General features: G+C 35.4%; 1 protein-coding gene across 1 annotated transcript in view; it reads left to right on the top strand.

The window, feature by feature from the left end:
• Positions 1–19,340, top strand: part of CNTN5 (contactin 5) — a 519,618-nt gene that overhangs the window by 430,897 nt on the left and 69,381 nt on the right. Inside the window, exon 16 of the mRNA XM_073807952.1 lies at positions 17,010–17,159. Coding sequence (XP_073664053.1) covers positions 17,010–17,159 — 150 coding nt within the window. The remainder of the gene's footprint in view (positions 1–17,009; positions 17,160–19,340) is intronic.

Here is a 19,340-nt window from a genome sequence, read left to right as displayed (position 1 = left end):
AGAAATTAGAATTAAGGATGATGGAGAGGATATGGAATAGGGGTGGGAGTCTTTAGTTTTTGTTAACATCTTTATTGGAGTATAATTGCTTTACAGTGGTGTGTAAGATTCTGCTTCATAACAAATTGAATCAGCTATACATATACATATATCACCATATCTCCTCCATCTTGAGTCTCCCTCCCGCCCTCCCTATCCCACCCCTCTAAGTGGTCACAAAGCACCGAGCTGATCTCCCTGTGATATGCAGATGCTCCCCACTACCTATCTATTTTATATTTGGTAGTGTATATATGTCAATGCCACATTCTCACTTTGTCCCAGCTTATACTTCCCATACCCTGTGTCTTCAAGTCCATTCTCAATGTCTGCATTTTCATTCCTGTCCTGCCCTTACATTCTTCAGAACTTTTTCTTTTTTTAGATTCCATATATATGTGTTACCATACAGTATTTGTTTTTCACTTTCTGAATTATTTCACTCTGTGTGACAGTCTCTAGGACCATCCACCTACTACAGAAACTCAGTTTGTTACTTTTTATGGCTGAGTAATATTCCATTTATATATATGCCATGTCTTCTTTATCCATTCATCAGTTGATTGACACTTAGGTTGTTTCCATGCCCTGGCTATTGTAAATAGAGCTGCAATGAACATTGTGGTACATGACTCTTTTTGAATTATGGTTTTCTCAGGGTATATGCCCATTAGTGAGATTGCTGGGCCATATGGTAGTTCTATTTTTACTTTTTTAAGGAATCTCCATACTGTTCTCCATAGTGGCTGTATCAATTTACATTCCCACTAAGAGTGCAAGAGGGTCCCGTTTTCTCCACACCCTCTCCAGCATTTATTTTTTGTAGATTTTTTTGATGATGACCATTCTGAATGGTGTGAGGTGACACCTCATGGTAGTTTTGATTTGCATTTCTGTAATGAATAGTGATATTGAGCATCTTTTCATGTGTTTGTTGGCAATCTGTATATCTTCTTTGGAGAAATGTCTATTTAGGTCTTCAGCCCATTTGTGGATTGGTTTGCTTGAATTTTTGTATTGAGCTGCTTGAGCTGCTTGTAAATTTTGGAGATTAATCCTTTGTCAGTTGCTTCATTTGCAAATATTTTCTCCCATTCTGAGGGCTGTCTTTTCGTCTTGTTTATGGATTCCTTTGCTGCAGAAAAGCTTTCAAGTTTCATTAGGTCCGATTTGTTTATTTTTGGTTTTATTTCCATTTCTCTTGGAGGTGGGTCAAAGAAGTTCTTGCTGTGATTTATGTCATAGAGTCTTCTACCTATGTTTTCCTCTAAGAGTTTTATAGTGTCTGGCCTTACATTTACGTCTTTAATCCATTTTGAGTTTATTTTTGTGTATGGGGTTAGGGAATGTTCTAATTTCATTCTTTTACACGTAGCTGTCCAGTTATCCCAGCACCAATTATTGAAGAGGCTGTCCTTTCTCCATTGTATATCCTTGCCTCCTTTGTCATAGATTAGTTGACCATATGTGCGTGGGTTTATCTCTGGACTTTCTATCCTGCTCCATTGATCTATGTTTCTGTTTTTGTGCAAGTACCATACTGCCTTTATTACTGTAGTTTTATAGTATAGTCTGAAGTCAGGGAGCCTGATTCCTCCAGCTCCATTTTTCTTTCTCAAGATGAATTTGGTTATTCGGGGTCTTTTCTGTTTCCATACACATTGTGTAATTTTTTGTTCTAGTTCTGTGAAAAATGCCATTGGTAGTTGTACAGGGATTGCATTGAATCTGTATATTGCTTTGGGTAGTATAGTCTTTTTCACATTGTTGATTCTACCAATCCCAGGACATGGTATATCTCTCCATCTGTATGTATCCTCTTCAATTTCTTCCAACAGTGTCTTATAGTTTTCTGCATACAGGTCTTTTGCCTTCTTAGGTGGGTTTATTCCTAGGTATTTTATTCTTTTTTGCTGCAATGGTAAATGGGAATGTTTGCTTAATTTCTCTTTCAGATTTTTCATCATTAGTGTATAGGAATGCAAGAGATTTCAGTGCATTAATTTTGTATCCTGCTACTTTACCAAATTCATTGACTAGCTCTAGTAGTTTCCTGGTAGCATCTTCAGGAATCTCTATGTATAGTACGATGTTTTCTGCAAACAGTGACAGCTTTACTTCTTCTTTTCCAATTTGGATTCCTTTAATTTCTTTTTCTTCTCTGATTGCTGTAGCTAAAACTGCAAAATCTATGTTGAATAATAGTGGAAAGAGTGGGCAACCTTGTCTTGTTCCTGATCTTAGAGGAAATGGTTTCAGTTTTTCACCATTGAGAATGATGTTGGCTGTGGGTTTGTCATATATGGCCCTTATTATGTTGAGGTAAGTTCCTCTATGCCTACTTTCTGGAGGGTTTATATCATAAATCAGTGTTGAATTTTGCCCAAAGCTTTTTCTGCTTCTATTGAGATGATCATATGGTTTTTCTCCTTCAAATTGTTAATATGGTGTATCACATTGATTGATTTGCGTATATTGAAGAATCCTTGCATGCCTGGGATAAACCCCATTTGATCATGGTGTATAACCCTTTTAATGTGCTCTTGGATTCTGTTTGCTAGTATTTTGTTGAGAATTTTTGGATCTATGTTCATCAGTGATATTGGCCTGTAGTTTTCTTTCTTTGTGACATCTTTGTCTGCTTTTGGTATCAGGGTGATGGTTGCCACATAGAATGAGTTTGGGAGTCTTCCTCCCTCTGATGTATTTTGGAAGAGTTTGAGAATGATAGGTGTTAGCTCTTCTCTAAATGTTTGATAGAATTCTCCTGTGAAGCCGTCTGGTCCTGGGCTTTTGTTTGTTGGAAGATTTTTAATCACAGTCCCAATTTCAGTGCTTTTGATTGGTCTGTTTATATTTTCTATTTCTTCCTGGTTCAGACTTGGAAGGTTGTACTTTTCTAAAAATTTGTCCATTTCTTCTATGTGGTCCATTTTATTGAAATATTGTTGCTTGTAGTAATCTCTCATGCTCCTTTGTATTTCTGCAATGTCAGTTGTTACTTCTTTTTCATTTCTAATTCTATTGATTTGTCTTCTCCCTTTTTTTTTTTTTTTTTGATGATTCTGGACAATGGTTATCAATTTCTTTTTATCTTCTCTAAGAAACAGCTTTTAGTTTTACTGGTCTTTGCTATTGTTTCCTTCATTTCTTTTTCATTTACTTCTGATCTGATCTTTATGATTTCTTTCCTTTTGCTAACTTTGAGGTTTTTTTTTGTTCCTTTCTCTATTTGCTTTAGGTGTAAAGTTAGGTTGTTTATTTGAGATGTTTCTTGGTTCTTGAGGTAGGATTGTATTGCTCTACACTTTCCTCTTAGAACTGCTTTTGTTGCATCCCATATTTTTTGAGTCATTGTGTTTTCCTTGTCATTTGTTTCTAGGTATTTTTTGATTTCCTCCTTGATTTCTTCAGTGATCTCTTGGTTATTTAGTAGTGTATTGTTTAGCCTCCTTGTGTTTGTATTTTTTACAGATATTTTCCTGTAAATGACATCTAGTCTCATAGAGTGTGGTCAGAAATGATACTTGATATGATTTCAATTTTCTTATACTTGCCAAGGCTTGACTTGTGACCCAAGATATGATGTATCCTGGAGAATGTTTCATGAGCACTTGGGAAGAATGTGTATTCTGTTGTTTTTGGATGGAATGTCCTATAAATATCAATTAAGTCCATCTTGTTTAATGTATCATTTAAAGCTTGTGTTTCCTTAATTATTTTCATTCTGGATGATCTTTCCACTGGTGAAAGTGGGATGTTAAAGTCTACTTTGTGTCCTGTACTATGATTTCCCCTTTTATGGCTGTTAGCATTTGCCTTATGTATTGAGGTGCTGCTATGTTGGGTGCATAAATATTTACAATTGTTATGTCTTCTTGGATTGATCCCTTGATCCTTATGTAGTGTCCTTCTTTGTCTTTTGTAATAGTCTTTATTTTTAAGTTTATTTTCTCTCATATGAAAATTGCTACTCTAGCTTTTTTTGATTTCCCTTTACATGGAATGTCTTTTGCCATCCCCTCACTTTCAGTCAGTATGTGCCCCTAGGTCTGAAGTGGTTCTCTTGTATACAGAATATATACTGGTCTTGTGTTTTTATCTGTTCAGGCAGTCTGTATCTTTTGTTGGAGCATTTAATTCATTTACATTTAAGGTAGTTATCGATATGTATGTTACTATTACCATTTACTTAATTGATTTGTGTTTGTTATTGTAGGTCTTTTCCTTCTCTTGTGTTTCCTGTCTAGAGAACTTCCTTTAGCATTTGTTGTAAAACTGGTTTGGTGGTGCTGAATTCTCTTAGCTTTTGTTTGTCTGCAAAGATTTTAATTTCTCCCTCAAATCTAAATGAGATCCTTGCTGGGTAGAGTAATCTTGGCTGTAGGTTTATTCCCTTTCACCACTGTAAATATGTCCTGCCATTCCCTTCTGCTTTGCATAGTTTCTGCTGAAAGACCAGCTGTTAAACTTATGGGCATTCTGTTGTATATTATTTGTTGTTTTTCCCTTGCTGCTTTTAATATTTTTTCTTTGAATTTAATTTTTGATAGTTTGTTTAATATGTGTCTTGACATTTTTCTCTTTGCATTTATCCTGTATGGGACTCTCTGCACTCCCTGGACTTGACTGACTATTTCCTTTCTCATACTAAGGAAGTTTTCAACTATAATCTCTTCAAATATGTTCTCAGCCTCTTTTTTTTTCCTCTTCTTCTTCTGGGACCCCTATAATTCGAATGTTGTTGCTTTTAATGTGTCCCAGAGGTCTCTGAGAATGTCCTCAATTGTTTTCATTATTTTTTTCTTTATTATACTCTGTAGTAGTAATTTCCTGTATTTTATCTTCCAGGTCACTTATCCGTTTCTTCTGCCTCAGTTATTCTGCTACTGATACCTTCTAGAAAAATTTTAATTTCATTTTTTTGTTGTTGTTCATCATTGTTTGTTTGCTCTTTCATTCTTCTAGGTCCTTGTTAAACATTTTTGTGTTTTCTCCATTCTATTTCCATTTTGGATCATCTTTACTATCATTACTCTGAATTCTTTTTCAGGTAGATTGCCCATTTCCTCTTCATTTGTTTGGTCTGGTGGGTTTTTACCTTGCTCCTTCATCTGCTGTGTGTTTCTCTGTCTTCTCATTTTTCTTAACTTACTGTGTTTGGGGTCTACTTTTCACAGGCAGTAGCTTCGTATTTTCTGTTGTTTTAGGTGTCTGTCCCTAGTGACTAAGGTTGCTTCAGTGGGTTGTGTAGACCTCCTGGTGTAGGGAACTGGTGCCTGTTTTCTGGTGGGTGGCACTGCATCTTGTCTTTCTGGTGTGCAGGACCATTTCCAGTGGTGTGTTTTGGGGTGTCTGTGACCTTATGATTTTTGGCAGCCTCTCTGCTAATGGGTGGGGTTGTGTTCCTGTCTTGCTAATTGTTTGGCATAGGCTGTCCAACACTGTAGCTTGCTGGTCGTTGAGTGGAGCTGAGTCTTAGCTCTGTGACGGAGATCTCTGGGAGAGCTTTCACCATTTGATATCACATGGAGCCAGGAGGTCTCTGGTGGGCCAACATTCTGAACTCAGCTGTCCCTCATCAGAGGCCTGACACCCAGCTGGAGCACCAAGACTGTCAGCCACATGGTTTCAAAGGAAAGGGAGATTAAAATAAAAAATAAATAAATAAATAAAATAAAGTTATTAAAATAATTTTTTTAAATTATTAAAAATTAAAAAGTAATTTAAAAAGAATGAAAGAAGAGAGCAACCAAACCAAAAAACTAGTCCACCAGTGATAACAAGTGCTAAAAACCATACTTAAAAAAAAATAAAAAGGACAGAGAGAACCCTATGAAAAATTTTAAAACATAGCTATACATACACAATCACACAAAGAAGCATACACATACACACTCGCAAAAATAGAAAAAAATATATATCTCAAGTCTGCAGTTGCTCCCAAATTTCACTGCCTCAATTTTGGGATGATTTGTTGTCTATTCAGGTATTCCAGAGATACAGGGTACATCACGTTGATTGTGGAGACTTAATCCGCTGCTCCTGAGGCTTTTGGGAAGTCTGAGATTTTCTGCCAGCATTCAGTAGGTGTTCTGTAGGAGTTGTTCCACATGTAGATGTATTTCTGTTGTATTTGTGGGAAGAAAGGTGATCTCCACATCTTACTCTTCTGCCATCTTGAATGTCTCCCCCTAGGTAAGAGTCTTTAAAACCTATAGTTATGGCTAGGAGAATATAAATATATGTAGCTTTGGGAGGAAGGATAGTTATAAATTTTATACTAATTTTGTTTTTTAGCATTGCATCAGAAATAATTACATCAAGATTAAAACAGAAATTAACTGTTGGTCACACCTGGCAATTTGAACTCCCCTTTCATTCATTCAACAATAATGTGACAAGAAACCTTCAGACAGTGATCTAGGCACTTAGGATGTATGAGGGAACAAAACAAAACAAAATATTCATGCTCTTGTGTAGACGGTATTCACATGGGTGAGGACAAACAATAAACAGAGAACATAATAAACATGTAAGTTAAATAGTATCTTGGAAGTTAATGAATGAAACAAATAAAGAAATATTATATTGTAAGGAAGATCAGAAGTACTGTGGAAGAGGTAGTATATTAGTCTGCTTGGGCTGTCATAACCAAATGCCATCACCTAGGTGGCTAAAACAACAAAATATTATTTTCTAACAGTTCTGGTGACTGAGCATGTAGGTGTCATCCAGTTCCTTTTGATTTCTGCTGAGAATGCTCCCCCTGACTTGCAGATAGTAGCCCTCTCACTGCGTACTCACATAGCAGACAGACAGGAAGCAAGTTTTCCAGCGTCTCTTCTTATAAAGACACTATTCTTATCAAATCATTGCCCCACCCTTATGACTTCATTTAACCTTAATTACTTCCTATTTTCAACATAGCTTAATATATTAAAGATAACACAGTAGCAATTCCCCAATGTCTCTTCATTTCTCTCAGGATGAAAGCCCGAATCCTTTATGACTTTGTTCCTCCAATCCTTCTACAAACTCATTTTCTACCATTCTCACTCTGTTTCTGACTCACTGGTCTTCTAATGTCCTGCCTATAATGCATCTAATACCTTTGTACTAGTTACTCCTTTTACATGGGATGCTTTCCTCCAAATATTGGCATAGCTAAATCCAAACTTCATTCAAAAGTTCACTCAAATGCACCTTCCTAATGAGGCTCATACTGACCACACTGTTTAAAATTTCAAGAGATGTGTGGTGAAGATAGCTGAGTAGAAAGATCCTTAACTCACCACTTCCCATGGGCACACCAAAACTACAGCTATTTACAGAATGACTACCTATGAGAATGACCCTAAGACTAGGAGAAAACATTATTCTGCAACTGAAGATATAAAGAAGAAACCATAAAAGAGATGGGGAGGAGGGACAGAGACACTGTGTAGTTGAGACCCACACCACCAGGTATGTGACCCACAAATGGGAGGATAATCACAGTCTCAGAGGTTCTCCCCAAGGAGCAAGGATTCCAAGCCCTACATTGGGCTCCCCACCCTGGGCATCCTGCACCAGGAAGAAGAGTCTCCAGAACTTCTGTCTTTGAAGGCTAGTGGGGCTTGCATTCAGGAGAATTGGAGGGCTGTAGGAAATAGGGACTCCACTAGTAAAAGGCATACACAAAATCTCACACATTTCAAGTTCCAGTGTAGGGACCATAATTTTAAAGGAATCTGGGTCAGCCCACTTGCTGATCTTGGAGAGCCTCCTAGAAAAGCAGGAGGCAATGGAGCTCCCCTTGGGGATAGAGACACTGGTGACAGCCATTTTGGGGAGCTCATTCTACCACAAGCACACTGATGTTGTCAAGTGCCATTTTGGAGTCCTCTGTCTAACCTATTATTGCTGAGGGCCTACCTGCCCACCAGCAGGCTGACACCAGCACAGGGCCCACCCAGGCTGAGCAGCCAACCATTTCAAAACTTGGCCCTGTCCTTAGCAGGCCAGCAGCCATGAGGCAGCACCTGAGAGTCAAACAGAATGGAGGCCAGTCTAGCCCACCAGAGCACCCACAGTAGTCAGCCTCACTACAATAGATGGGTCCATGCAACCCAAATAGGGGAGACCCCTAGAGTATATAGCTCCAGTGACTAGAAGGGAGTGTGCTGTTGGACGTCTATTAGATGTCTCCTACATGAGAATACTTCTCAATGATGGGGAAGTATAACTGACTTATCCAACACATAGAAATAAGCAAAGAATTAGGCAAGATGAGGAGACAGAGGAATATGATAAAAAAGAAAAAAATCTCATAATACCTCAGAAAAAGAACTAAACAAAGTGGAGATAAGCAATCTACCTGGTAAGAAATTCAAGATAATGTTCATAAAGATGCTCACTACACTCAGGAGAACATAGATGAATGTGGTGATAATTTTAACAAAGAGTTAGAAAATATAAAGAGGATCCAAACAGAGCTGAAAAATACAATATCTGAAATAAATACACTAGAAGAAATCAATACTATATTATGTAATACAGAGGAACAGATCAAACTGAAGACACAGTAGTGAAAATCACCCAAGTTGAAAAAAGAAAAAAAAAATTTTTAAAAAAATAGGACATGGGCTTCCCTGGTGGCGCAGTGGTTGAGAGTCCATGTGCCGATGAAGGGGACACGGGTTTGTGCCCTGGTCCAGGAAGATCCCACATGCCATGGAGTGACTGGGCCCATGAGCCATGGTCACTGAGCCTGCACGTCTGGAGCCTGTGCTCCACAATGGAAGAGGCCACAGCAGTGAGAAGCCCGCATACTGCAAAAAAAAAAAAAAAAAAAAAAAGGACAGTTTAAGAGACCACTGGGACAACATCTAATGTAATAGCATTCATGTTATAGAGGTCCCAGAAGAAGGGTCAGAGAAATCATTTGAAGAAATAATAGCTGAAAACTTCCCTAACCTCATAATGGAAACAAACATCAGGTTCCTGGAAGCACTCAGTGTCCCAAACAAGATCAACCCATAGAAGCCCACACCAAGACATACCACAATTAAATGTCAACATCAAAGATAAAAGGATATTTTTTTAAATCAGCAAGAGAAAAACAAGTTACAAGAGAACTTCCATAGAAAAATCAGCTGAATTTTTAGCATAAACATTGCAGGCCAGAAGGAAGTGGCATGATATATTCAAAGTGATGAAAGGAAAAAACCTACAAACAAGAATACTCTACCCAGAAAAGCTATCACTCAGATGTGAAGAGATTTACAGACAAGCAAAGGCAAACAAACATACAATAAAGTGAAACATACAATAAAAGTGATAGATCAACCATTTATAAAGCTAGTAGGAAGGTTAAAGACAAAAGTAGTAAAAGCATCTATATCCACAACAAGTTGTTAAGGGATACACAAAGCAAAAGGTGTAAAATGATGTGAAAAATATTAAACTTTGGGGGGAGTAAAAATGCAGGCTTATTAGAATGCATTCAAATTTAAGAGATCATCAACTTAAATAATTATATATATATATATATATATATATAGTTATATAGTTATATAGTTATATATGAACCTCATGGTAACCACAAACCAAAAATTTACAAGAGATATGAGATACACACAAAAGGGGGACAGGAATTCAAACATAAAACTAAAGATAGTCATCAAACCACAAGGGAAGAGAGCAAAAGGAGAAGTGAACAAAAATGAACTGTGGAAACTACCACAAAACAGTTAACAAAATAGCAATAAGTACATACTTATCAATAATTACTTTAAATTTAAATAGACTAAATGCTCCAATCAAAAGAAATACAGTGGCTGAATGGATGAAAAAAAAGAGCCATATATGCAATGACAAGAGACTCACATCAACTCTAAGGAAACAAATTGGAAGTGAGGGGCTGGAAAAAGATATTCCATGCAAATTGAAACAAAGAGAAAGCTGTAGTAGCAATATTTATATTAGACAATATAGACTTTAAAACAAAAACTGTAACAAGAGACAAAGAAAGATATTACATAAAGCTAAAGAGATCAATCCAAAAAGAAAATATAACAATTGTAAATATATATGCACCCAACCTAGGAACACATATACATAAAGCATATATTAACAAACATAAAGAAAAAATTGGCAGTAACACAATAATAGTGGAGAATTTAAGATCTTGCTTACCTCAATGAACAGATCATCCAGGCAGAAAAACCAATAAGGAAACACTGCTCTTAAATGACACATTAGACCAGATAGATTAACAGATATCTACAGAATATTCCATCCAAAAACAGCAGAATACACATTCTTCTCAAGTGCACATGAAATATTCTCCAGGATAGACCACATGCTAGACCACAAAACAAGTCTCAGTAAATTCATGAAGAATGAAACCATACTGAGCACTTATCCAAATGCAATGATTAAAGACTAGAAATCAACTACAAGGAAAAAAAACTACAAAAAAACACAAACACATGGAGGCTAAACAATATACTACTAAACAAACAATGGTGGGGGATTTCTCTGGTGGTCCAGTGGTTAAAACTCTGTGCTTCCACAGCAGGGGGTATGGGTTCAATCCCTGGTTGGGGAACTAAGATCCTGCAGGCTGCACAGCCTAAATAAATAAATAAATTAAATAAATTTAAAAAAATAAAGAAAGCATTGTTCTGCTAAGGTATATTATTTGGAAAAAAGAATAATAACTAACATTAAGAAATGAAAGACTCCTTATAAAAAAAATCAATGGGTCACTGAAGAAATCAAAGAGGAAATCAAAAAAATTCCTGGTGACATATGAAAATTAAAACAACATCTTAACATCTATGGGATGCTGCAAAAGCAGTTCTAAAGTTTTAGAAATACAAGTCTACCTCAGGAAACCAGAAAAATCTCAAGGAAACAACCTACCCCTACCCCTAAAGGAACTAGTAAAGGAACAAATAAAACCCAAAGTTAGTGGAAGATATGAAATAATAAATTTCAGAGCAGAAATAAGTGAAATAGAGACTAAATAAAACAATAGGAAACAAAAACCAATAAAACTAGGAGCTGTTTCTTTGAAAGTATAAACAAAATTGATAAACCTTTAGTCAGACTCATCAAGAAAAAGAGAGCCCATATCAATAAAATCAAGAATGAAAGAGAAGTTACAACACTTACATAAATAATAATAATAATAATCTCTTATAAAGGATCATAAGAGATTACTATGAAAAATTATTTGCCAATAAATTGACAATCTAGAAGCAATAGATAAATTTCTAGAAACTTATAATCTCCCAAGACTGAATCAGAAAGAAATGGAAAATAAAACAGATCAGTTACTAGTATTGAAAATGAATCAGTAATAAAAAAAATAAAAGCCAACAAAAAGAAGTACAGGACCAGATGACTTCAAAGGGTATTTCTACTAAACATTTAAAGAAGAGTTAGTACCTATTCTTCTCAAACTATCCAAAAAAATTGAAGAGGAAGGAACATTTCTAAACTCTTTCTATGAGGCCAACATCACCCTGATAACAAAACTAGATAAAGACAACACAAAAAATAAAAATATATGCCAATATCACTGATGAACATGGATTCAAAAATCCTCAACAAAATGTTAACAAACTGAATTCAACAATGCATAAAAAAGATCATACAGCAAGGTTAAGTGGGATTTATACCAGGAATGCAAAGATGATTCAATATTCCTAAATCAATCAGTGTGATATACCACATTAAATAATTGAAGAATAAAAATCATATACATATCAAAGTAGATACAGAAAAGCTTTTGAAAAAAATCAACATCCATTTATGATAAAAATTCTCAACAAAGTGAGTATAGAGGAAATATGCTTCAACATAGTAAAGGTCATAAATGACAAGCCCATAACTAACATCATATTGAATGGTGAAAAGCTGAAAGCATTTCTTCTAAGATCAGGAAAAAAACAAGTATGCCCACTTTTACTACCTTTATGGAAGTCCTAGCCATAACAATCACACAAGAAAACATAAATAGAAGGAATTCAAATTGGAAAGGAGAAGTAAAACTCACTGTTTTCAGATGAAATAATACTATACATAGAAAATGATATAATGAAAGAATTAATATTGTTAAAATGACCAAACCATCTAAGGCAATCTAAAGATTCAATGCAATTTCTATCAAAATACCAATGGCAATTTTCACAGAACTAGAACAAATAATTCTAAAATTTGTATGGAAACACAAAACACCCCAAATAGCCAAAAAAATCAAGAAAGAAAGAAAAAGCTGGAGGTATTATTCTCCCTCATTTCAAACTGTACTACAAAGCTACAGTAATCAAAATAGTATGGGAAATGAGAGCCCAGAAATAAACCCACACACATATGGTTAATTAATCTATGGCAAAGGATGCAAGAATATAAAATGAGGAGAAGAAAGACTTTTCAGTAAATAATGCTGGGAAAACTGGATAGCTACATGCAAAAGAATCAGATTGGACTACCTTCTCACACCATATACAAAAATAACTCAAAATGGATTAAAGACTTAAATGTAAGACCTGAAACCATAAAATTCCTAGAAGAAAACATAGTACACTGTTCGACATCAGTCTTAATATTTATTTTGGATCTGTCTCCTCAGACGAGGGCACTAAAAGCAAAAATCAACAAATGGGACTACATCAAACTAAAAATTTTTAGCATAACAAAGGAAACTATCAACAAAACAAAAAGGTAGACTACTGAAATATTTGAAGATATTTGCAAATCATACATCTAATAAGGGGTTAATATCCAAAATATACAAAGAACTCATACAACTCAACATCAAATAAAAAAATCAAACAACCTGATTAAAAAATTGGCAGATGACCTAAATAGACATTTTTCCAAAGAAAACATAGAGATGGCCAACAGACACATGAAAAGGCACTCAACATCACTAAGCATCAGACAAATGCAAGTCAAAACTACAATGAGATATTACCTCACACCTGTGAAAATGGTTCTTAGCGAAAAAGCAACAAATAGCAAATGTTGGTGAGCATATGGAGAAAAGGAAACTCCTGTGCATTCTTAGTAGGAATGTAAGTTGGTATATCCACTATGGAAAACAGTAATAGCTTCCTCAAAAAAATTAAAAATAGGATTACTAAAATCTGGTGCTTGCTGTTGTATTGCCAGATGCAGAAATGCAGCAGAACACTGATGCTCCCTCCACAAGCTCTTGTCATCGACCAAGCTCTTGATTTTTAAAATCTGGACTTAGCCAAGTATATTTGGTCACGTTAAAAATAGTATCTTTGTTATTAAAATTTTGATTGCATAATTTTAAAAAATAGAATTACTATAAAATCCAGCAATCCCACTTCAGGGTATTTATCTAAACAAAACAAAAACACTAGTTCAGAAAGATGTATGCACTCCAATGTTCATTACAGCATTATTTATAATAGCCAGGATATGGAAGCCATCTAAGTGTTCATTGATAGATGGATAAAGAATATGTGGTAAATATATAAACAGTGGAATATTACTCAGCTATAATAATAATGAAATCTTGCCTTTTGACATAATGTGTATGGATTTAGAGGGTCTTATGCTAATGAAGTATCAGAGAAAAACAAATACCACATGATCTCATATATGGAATTCAAAAAACAAAAAAAGAAAGAAAACAAAATGAAAACAGACTCTTAGATACAGAGAACAGACAGACATCGCCAGAAAGTTGGCATTGGGGGATGTGAAATAGGTGAAGGAGATTAAGAGGTACAAATCTCTAGTTATAAATAAATAAGTTACAGGCATGTAATATACAGCCTAAGAATATGGTCAGTAATATTGTAATATATTTGTTTAGGGACAGATGGTTACTAGACATAATGTGGCAATCATTTCATAATGTATGCAATGTCAAATCATTCTGTAGTGCACGTGAAACTAACATAGATTGTGCATCAAGTGAATTTCCAAAAATTAACATAAATTTTAAAAAATTTTTAAAATCACAACCTGCCTGCTATGGACTGACTTGTGTCTCCCCAAAATTAATATGTTGAAATCTTAACCACTGTATGACTGTATTTGGGGGAGACGCCTTTAAAGAGATCAGACAGCAATTAGATATACAAGGCTGGAGTTTAAGAGTGAGGTTTAGAATAAAGATATAAATTAGGAAATTATTGGCATATAAATTTCATTTAATACCATAAAACTGCATGCCATCTCCAAGGATATAAGCATAAAATAAAGAAGAAAGGAGTATGAAAACTAAGCCCTCAAGTATCGAATAGAAAGAAGTTGTGGAAAAGGAGCCATCCAAAGGATACAGAGGGGAAGCAACCATTTGTTAAAAAAAAAAAAAAAAAAAAGAATGTGATAGCCTGACAGAAAAAAAGAGTAAAATCTATCAAGAAAGAGAAAGTAGTCAGCTGGGTCAAATGCTGCTGACTTGGAAAGTATGATGAGGAATGAGAATTGATCATTGATTTAAGCAACATAGAAGTAATTCGTGATCTTGACACTAGAAGTTCTAGTAAAATAGTAAGGACTAAAGTCTCACAAGAATTGGTTTAAGAGAAAATGGAGAAAAGTTAATGCAGACAACTCTTTTAAGAAGTTTTGCTGCAAAGGGAAGTGGAGAAATCAAAACACTTTGAAGTCAGAGATGTCATAATTTGCTTATGAGTTGGAGTGGTGCAGGGGAAAAAGAAAGAAATCCAGGATGACCCCCAAATTTTGGATACAGAAATTGTCATTCACTGAGTAAGGAATACTGCAGAAGTAGGTGGGGGAAATTAAGGTTAAGAATCCCATCTAAATAGAAATGTTTAATAGGTCATAGGACATGTGAATTTGGAGTCTAGGGAGGAAGTTCATGGCTGAAAATATTGGCGTCATCAGCATACAGAAGGTATTTAAAATCATGAGACTAGATAAGATCACCATGGAGTTAAAAAAAAAAAGGGAGTTAGTAGATCTGTGGTGCACCTGGAAGAAGAAAAGAAACTAGCAACGGAGACTGATAAGGCATAATCAGAAGGGAGAAAAACAGAAGTTTTGAAAAGTATTTCAAAGAGAAGAGCATGATCAACTGTGTAATAGCATGATGTTAGAACAAACAGTCTAAGGAACAGAGACCCAACCATACGGTTTTAGCAATAGAGACCATTGGTGATCTTTACAGGAGCAGTTATAGTGGAATGCTGGAGGTTAAGAGCTTGATTGGAGTGGGTTCAAGAGTGAATAGAAAGAGAATAATTGGAGATAGCAAATAAGGCACAAATAACTCTCGAGAAGTTTTGCTATAAAAGAAACATAGAGACTGAGTGAAGGCTGGAAGGAGAGAAAATTTTGAGACAATTTTGTTTTGATTTGTTTTTAAGTGGGAAAAATACCTGCATGCTTGCTTTAGAGACATTTGTGGGGGAGGTGGGGAGGAGAGAGACACAACTGAGATGGACTGACCTCTTCTTTACAATATCTTAAGAGGGCCACCCCTTGAGAGGCATAAAGTTGCCTTAGAGTGGATTCATGTTTCTACTGTAGTTAAAAGTTGTAAGAATGTTCAGAAAGAAGAATGAGTATATGGCAATTTTGCTAATGACGGATTATGAATTCCAAAGGCCCTAATAAAAGGATTTTAAACAGTAGGGAAGGATGACAACTGAGACAGAAAGAGGAAATGTGCAGAGTTCTATGGGGATTAGAATAAAACGGATGAGGCACGACCTATCTGTCTGGAGTTGCTTGAAATGACTGACATAAACAGAAGTCAATGAAACAGTAAGTCCTGAGGGACCCAAGGCAAGTATTGGTGAAACAGTGTATGTTGGGGTCTAGGGAGAGCTGAGTGTCTTGGTATCTCTTCTTCCCACCTTTATGTTTGGCATACACAGCTCAGTATTCTACCAACAGTGGCCTTTATCCCCTACCTCTTAGACTCCAAACATGTCGCTCATTTGCCAGTGCAGCAAAAGGGAACAGACTTTTTTCATATCTTCATTTCATTGCTTTAAAAAGTCAGCTCTGTAGGGCTGTGAGATTTGTCAGTCAGCCCACACTGCCTATGCGCTGATCATTCACCTTTCATGGAGCTAATTATCTGGTAATATTCTACTGTTACATTTCAAAAGAGATTTTTATGGGAAATCCAAGATGCATTTAATTAATTACACCTTGTCACAGTAAAAGTCCATCAAGTCATCAGATCAAGAGTTCCCCCCTGCCACTGCCCTGCCATGTTTAAACAGAAATCCAGGGCTGATATAAACCCAGAAAATGATTGAACTTCATAAGGGAGGTTTTCTACTTTCCCCCTTTTCACTTCTATAACAAATGTTCTTCCAGAAATATTTCCTACACAGCAGAGATGAGTGAACAAGAAAAGCAGTCAAATAGAGCATAAATGCTATGTAAAAAATACTTTACTATGTGGTAATTATATTGACACACAATTTTATGTTTTAATAAAATCTAAATATAGTGCAAAAATCACTCCAAGGAGAGTTCAGAGCTTCCACTTTGAAACCACAAACTGGAGTTTTTAAATTAGAGAAATATATTCTTACTCTGCTGCTTGGAACTGCCAAGTGGCTAAGCATGTTTGCCAGAACTGTGAGGAGAAAACTGCTCAAGAAATTTCTCTAGAAATATGAGAACTATTTGCTTAAATTAGAGCACTAGTTGGTGTCTTATCTGGGGCTGAGGGGTTGACAAAATGATCATGGCAAGTTATGTTATGTCAATCTATGTGTAAATATGAGATGAAAGAATTCTAACTACAACAAACTGACATGTGCAAGTGCTTACTTCTGAAGATTGATTTTCATTTTACTAATGAGATGGGAGGTGACACATGACCATGTGTTATAAGGATGTACGCAGCAGCCTGCCAATTATGTCAGTGCCTGTGATATCTTTGATCACGATCTATAAGCATTTCCAGTTCACTTAATGGCATGAAATCTACTTCCTCTCCACAGTCCCAGAAATCATAACAGGGGACATGGAATCAGCCATGGCAGTGGACCTGAACCCCTGGGTGGAATATGAATTCAGAGTGGTGGCCACCAATCCAATTGGGACTGGAGATCCAAGCACCCCATCTCGAATGATCCGCACAAATGAAGCAGGTAAGAATATTGGGGAGTCAGCATTCTATTTGGTATGTCCCTAATCACTTTTAAAGCAAGTTGAATTAACCATTAATGCTTGCTTTAGTATATTTTTTCCTGATTCATTTACCTAGACATCATAAAATATTTTCCTTCAAAATAATTCTTTCATTTTATCTGTTTTCAGAACATTCTTTCCTTGTTTCTACAAGTACAGGTCTAGGTGCTTCAATTTCCTCCCAAACCTTGCCTGCATCAAGTTACCATGAAACTGAAGCAGTTAGTTTCTTCTTCTAATTATATACTCATTCAATACAGCAGACCTATAAAATTCAGAATAGATTAGCTCACCCTCTTTTTCACCAGTGATAACAGTTACCTCTAATTATAGGGTACTTCCTTAAACTCTTTATGTTGCCCTTCACCGTCTGAGCTGGTATAAATTACACTTGGTAAAGACAAACATAGTCTTATCTTGACCTACTGCCATCTTGATGTCTATGTGTAAAATAACTGCTTCCTAACTCAGAAAAAAAAAACAGTATTCTTCTGGCCTTTTAGAATGAAGTATCTCTGATAGAATCTTTCTAAAGACCACACAAGGAAAATTAACAGCTTTATTTAAAAACAAATGTTAAGATAACTTGTCCATCATCTGGAAGAAGCAGAATAAAGAAAAATTGTTAGTAGAGGTTTGATTACTTTGGACAAAGTCTTATTGAGATTTATCTGTATGTCCCTATAAAATTGTATATAAAAAGTATTTAGTAAGGCACTAGCTTAGGCAAACACAAATATCAATAATGTTGATAAGAAAGATTAAAACAACAGAGAAATGAAGAGGGGGGTCGATTACAGATATGAGAAGGAGAAATACAAATTAATGTCTTTACACTCAATGGTAACATGAATCTCAATAATCATTACAACGTAAGTACACTAAGGATGAAAATTTTGTCTTATTTGTTCCCTGTTTTATCTTCAATACCTAGAACAATGTCTGGCACTGGTACTCCATATGTCTTTGTTGAAAGATTAAAAAGGAATATTCCTTTTCTTTCCTTTATATGCTGCTATCCACATCAGGACCCAGGTCAGAGACACATGTACATAGAAGTTTAAGAATGAACTGTGTATTGTACAGTTTGTATCATAGTTATAGAATTGGACCAAAAATGTGATTTGTGACTTCTTAGAAATCGAACAAAGCTTATAATAATTAAAATAAATTATCAAAAGAGTTGGTTCTTTCTCTAAAACACACTCAGTCTGGTTCTTAAAAAGAGAAAGAAGGAAAAGAAAAGAATCCCAAATGATCAACTTATTGCATAAAATGTGAATAATCATTAAAAATATGTTCAAATTCTTTTCATATAAAAATTAAGCAACCAAGAAAAGAACAACTAGTCTAAATATGTTGGAAAAGATTCATTCACAGAAAAATCCAACTTTTCTGCTTTTGTGATTTGCCTATCACAAGTTGTTTTTTTTCTGCTACTTTTTCAATAGTGTGAATTTTTAATTGAACATTAATTGCTAGGTTGGATTTCCATGCATTCGTGAAATCAGCCATGCTTTCATTGTGTACAGGTGTTCATTAATTAAGGGCATAACAGGTTAGTTGTTCCTCATTTTATGTACTCACTGTGCAGATATTGAAATGACTGCCAATATTAATACTTAGGCTCACATATTTTCTAAAAAACACTGCCTTAATTTGCATATTGTTAATTGTGTTTAAACAAAGGCAAAGATTACTGCCTAATTCAGATGTTCTCTATAAATATTCATTTCAAAATAAATAATCCGTTTGGGGTGAATAATCATTTTAGACTTTCTGTAGTACAAATCTCTTTGTGCTATTAAAAATAACAACAACACTTTCACTTTTCAAGTTAAATCGTATTCAGATAATGCATTTTAAAAGATTTGTCCCTTGTCTATTTCTGAAGCTACTTCAATCATATAGCGCCTGTCTCTCCATTTTATCATGAGTTCTATACACATGACATACTTTAGTCCATTAAAATCTTATGGAAGAGAAGAGAAATAGCATGAAAAATACATGAAATACTCTTTTTTGAAAGTGAGTTGAGGAAGGCTGTACTGCATACTTTATGCTTCTTGTGCTTTGGTACCACACAGGGCTAAAGCTGCTAATGGTGTTGAACCAAGGGTTGAGTTTTGTGCCTGTTTTGT

The sequence above is a fragment of the Tursiops truncatus genome, chromosome 8 (genome assembly GCF_011762595.2).
Source record: "Tursiops truncatus isolate mTurTru1 chromosome 8, mTurTru1.mat.Y, whole genome shotgun sequence".
In the NCBI taxonomy this organism is placed as follows: Eukaryota; Metazoa; Chordata; class Mammalia; order Artiodactyla; family Delphinidae; genus Tursiops; species Tursiops truncatus.
Note: the sequence above shows the minus strand (reverse complement) of the source record. Positions and strands in the feature narration are given on the sequence as shown.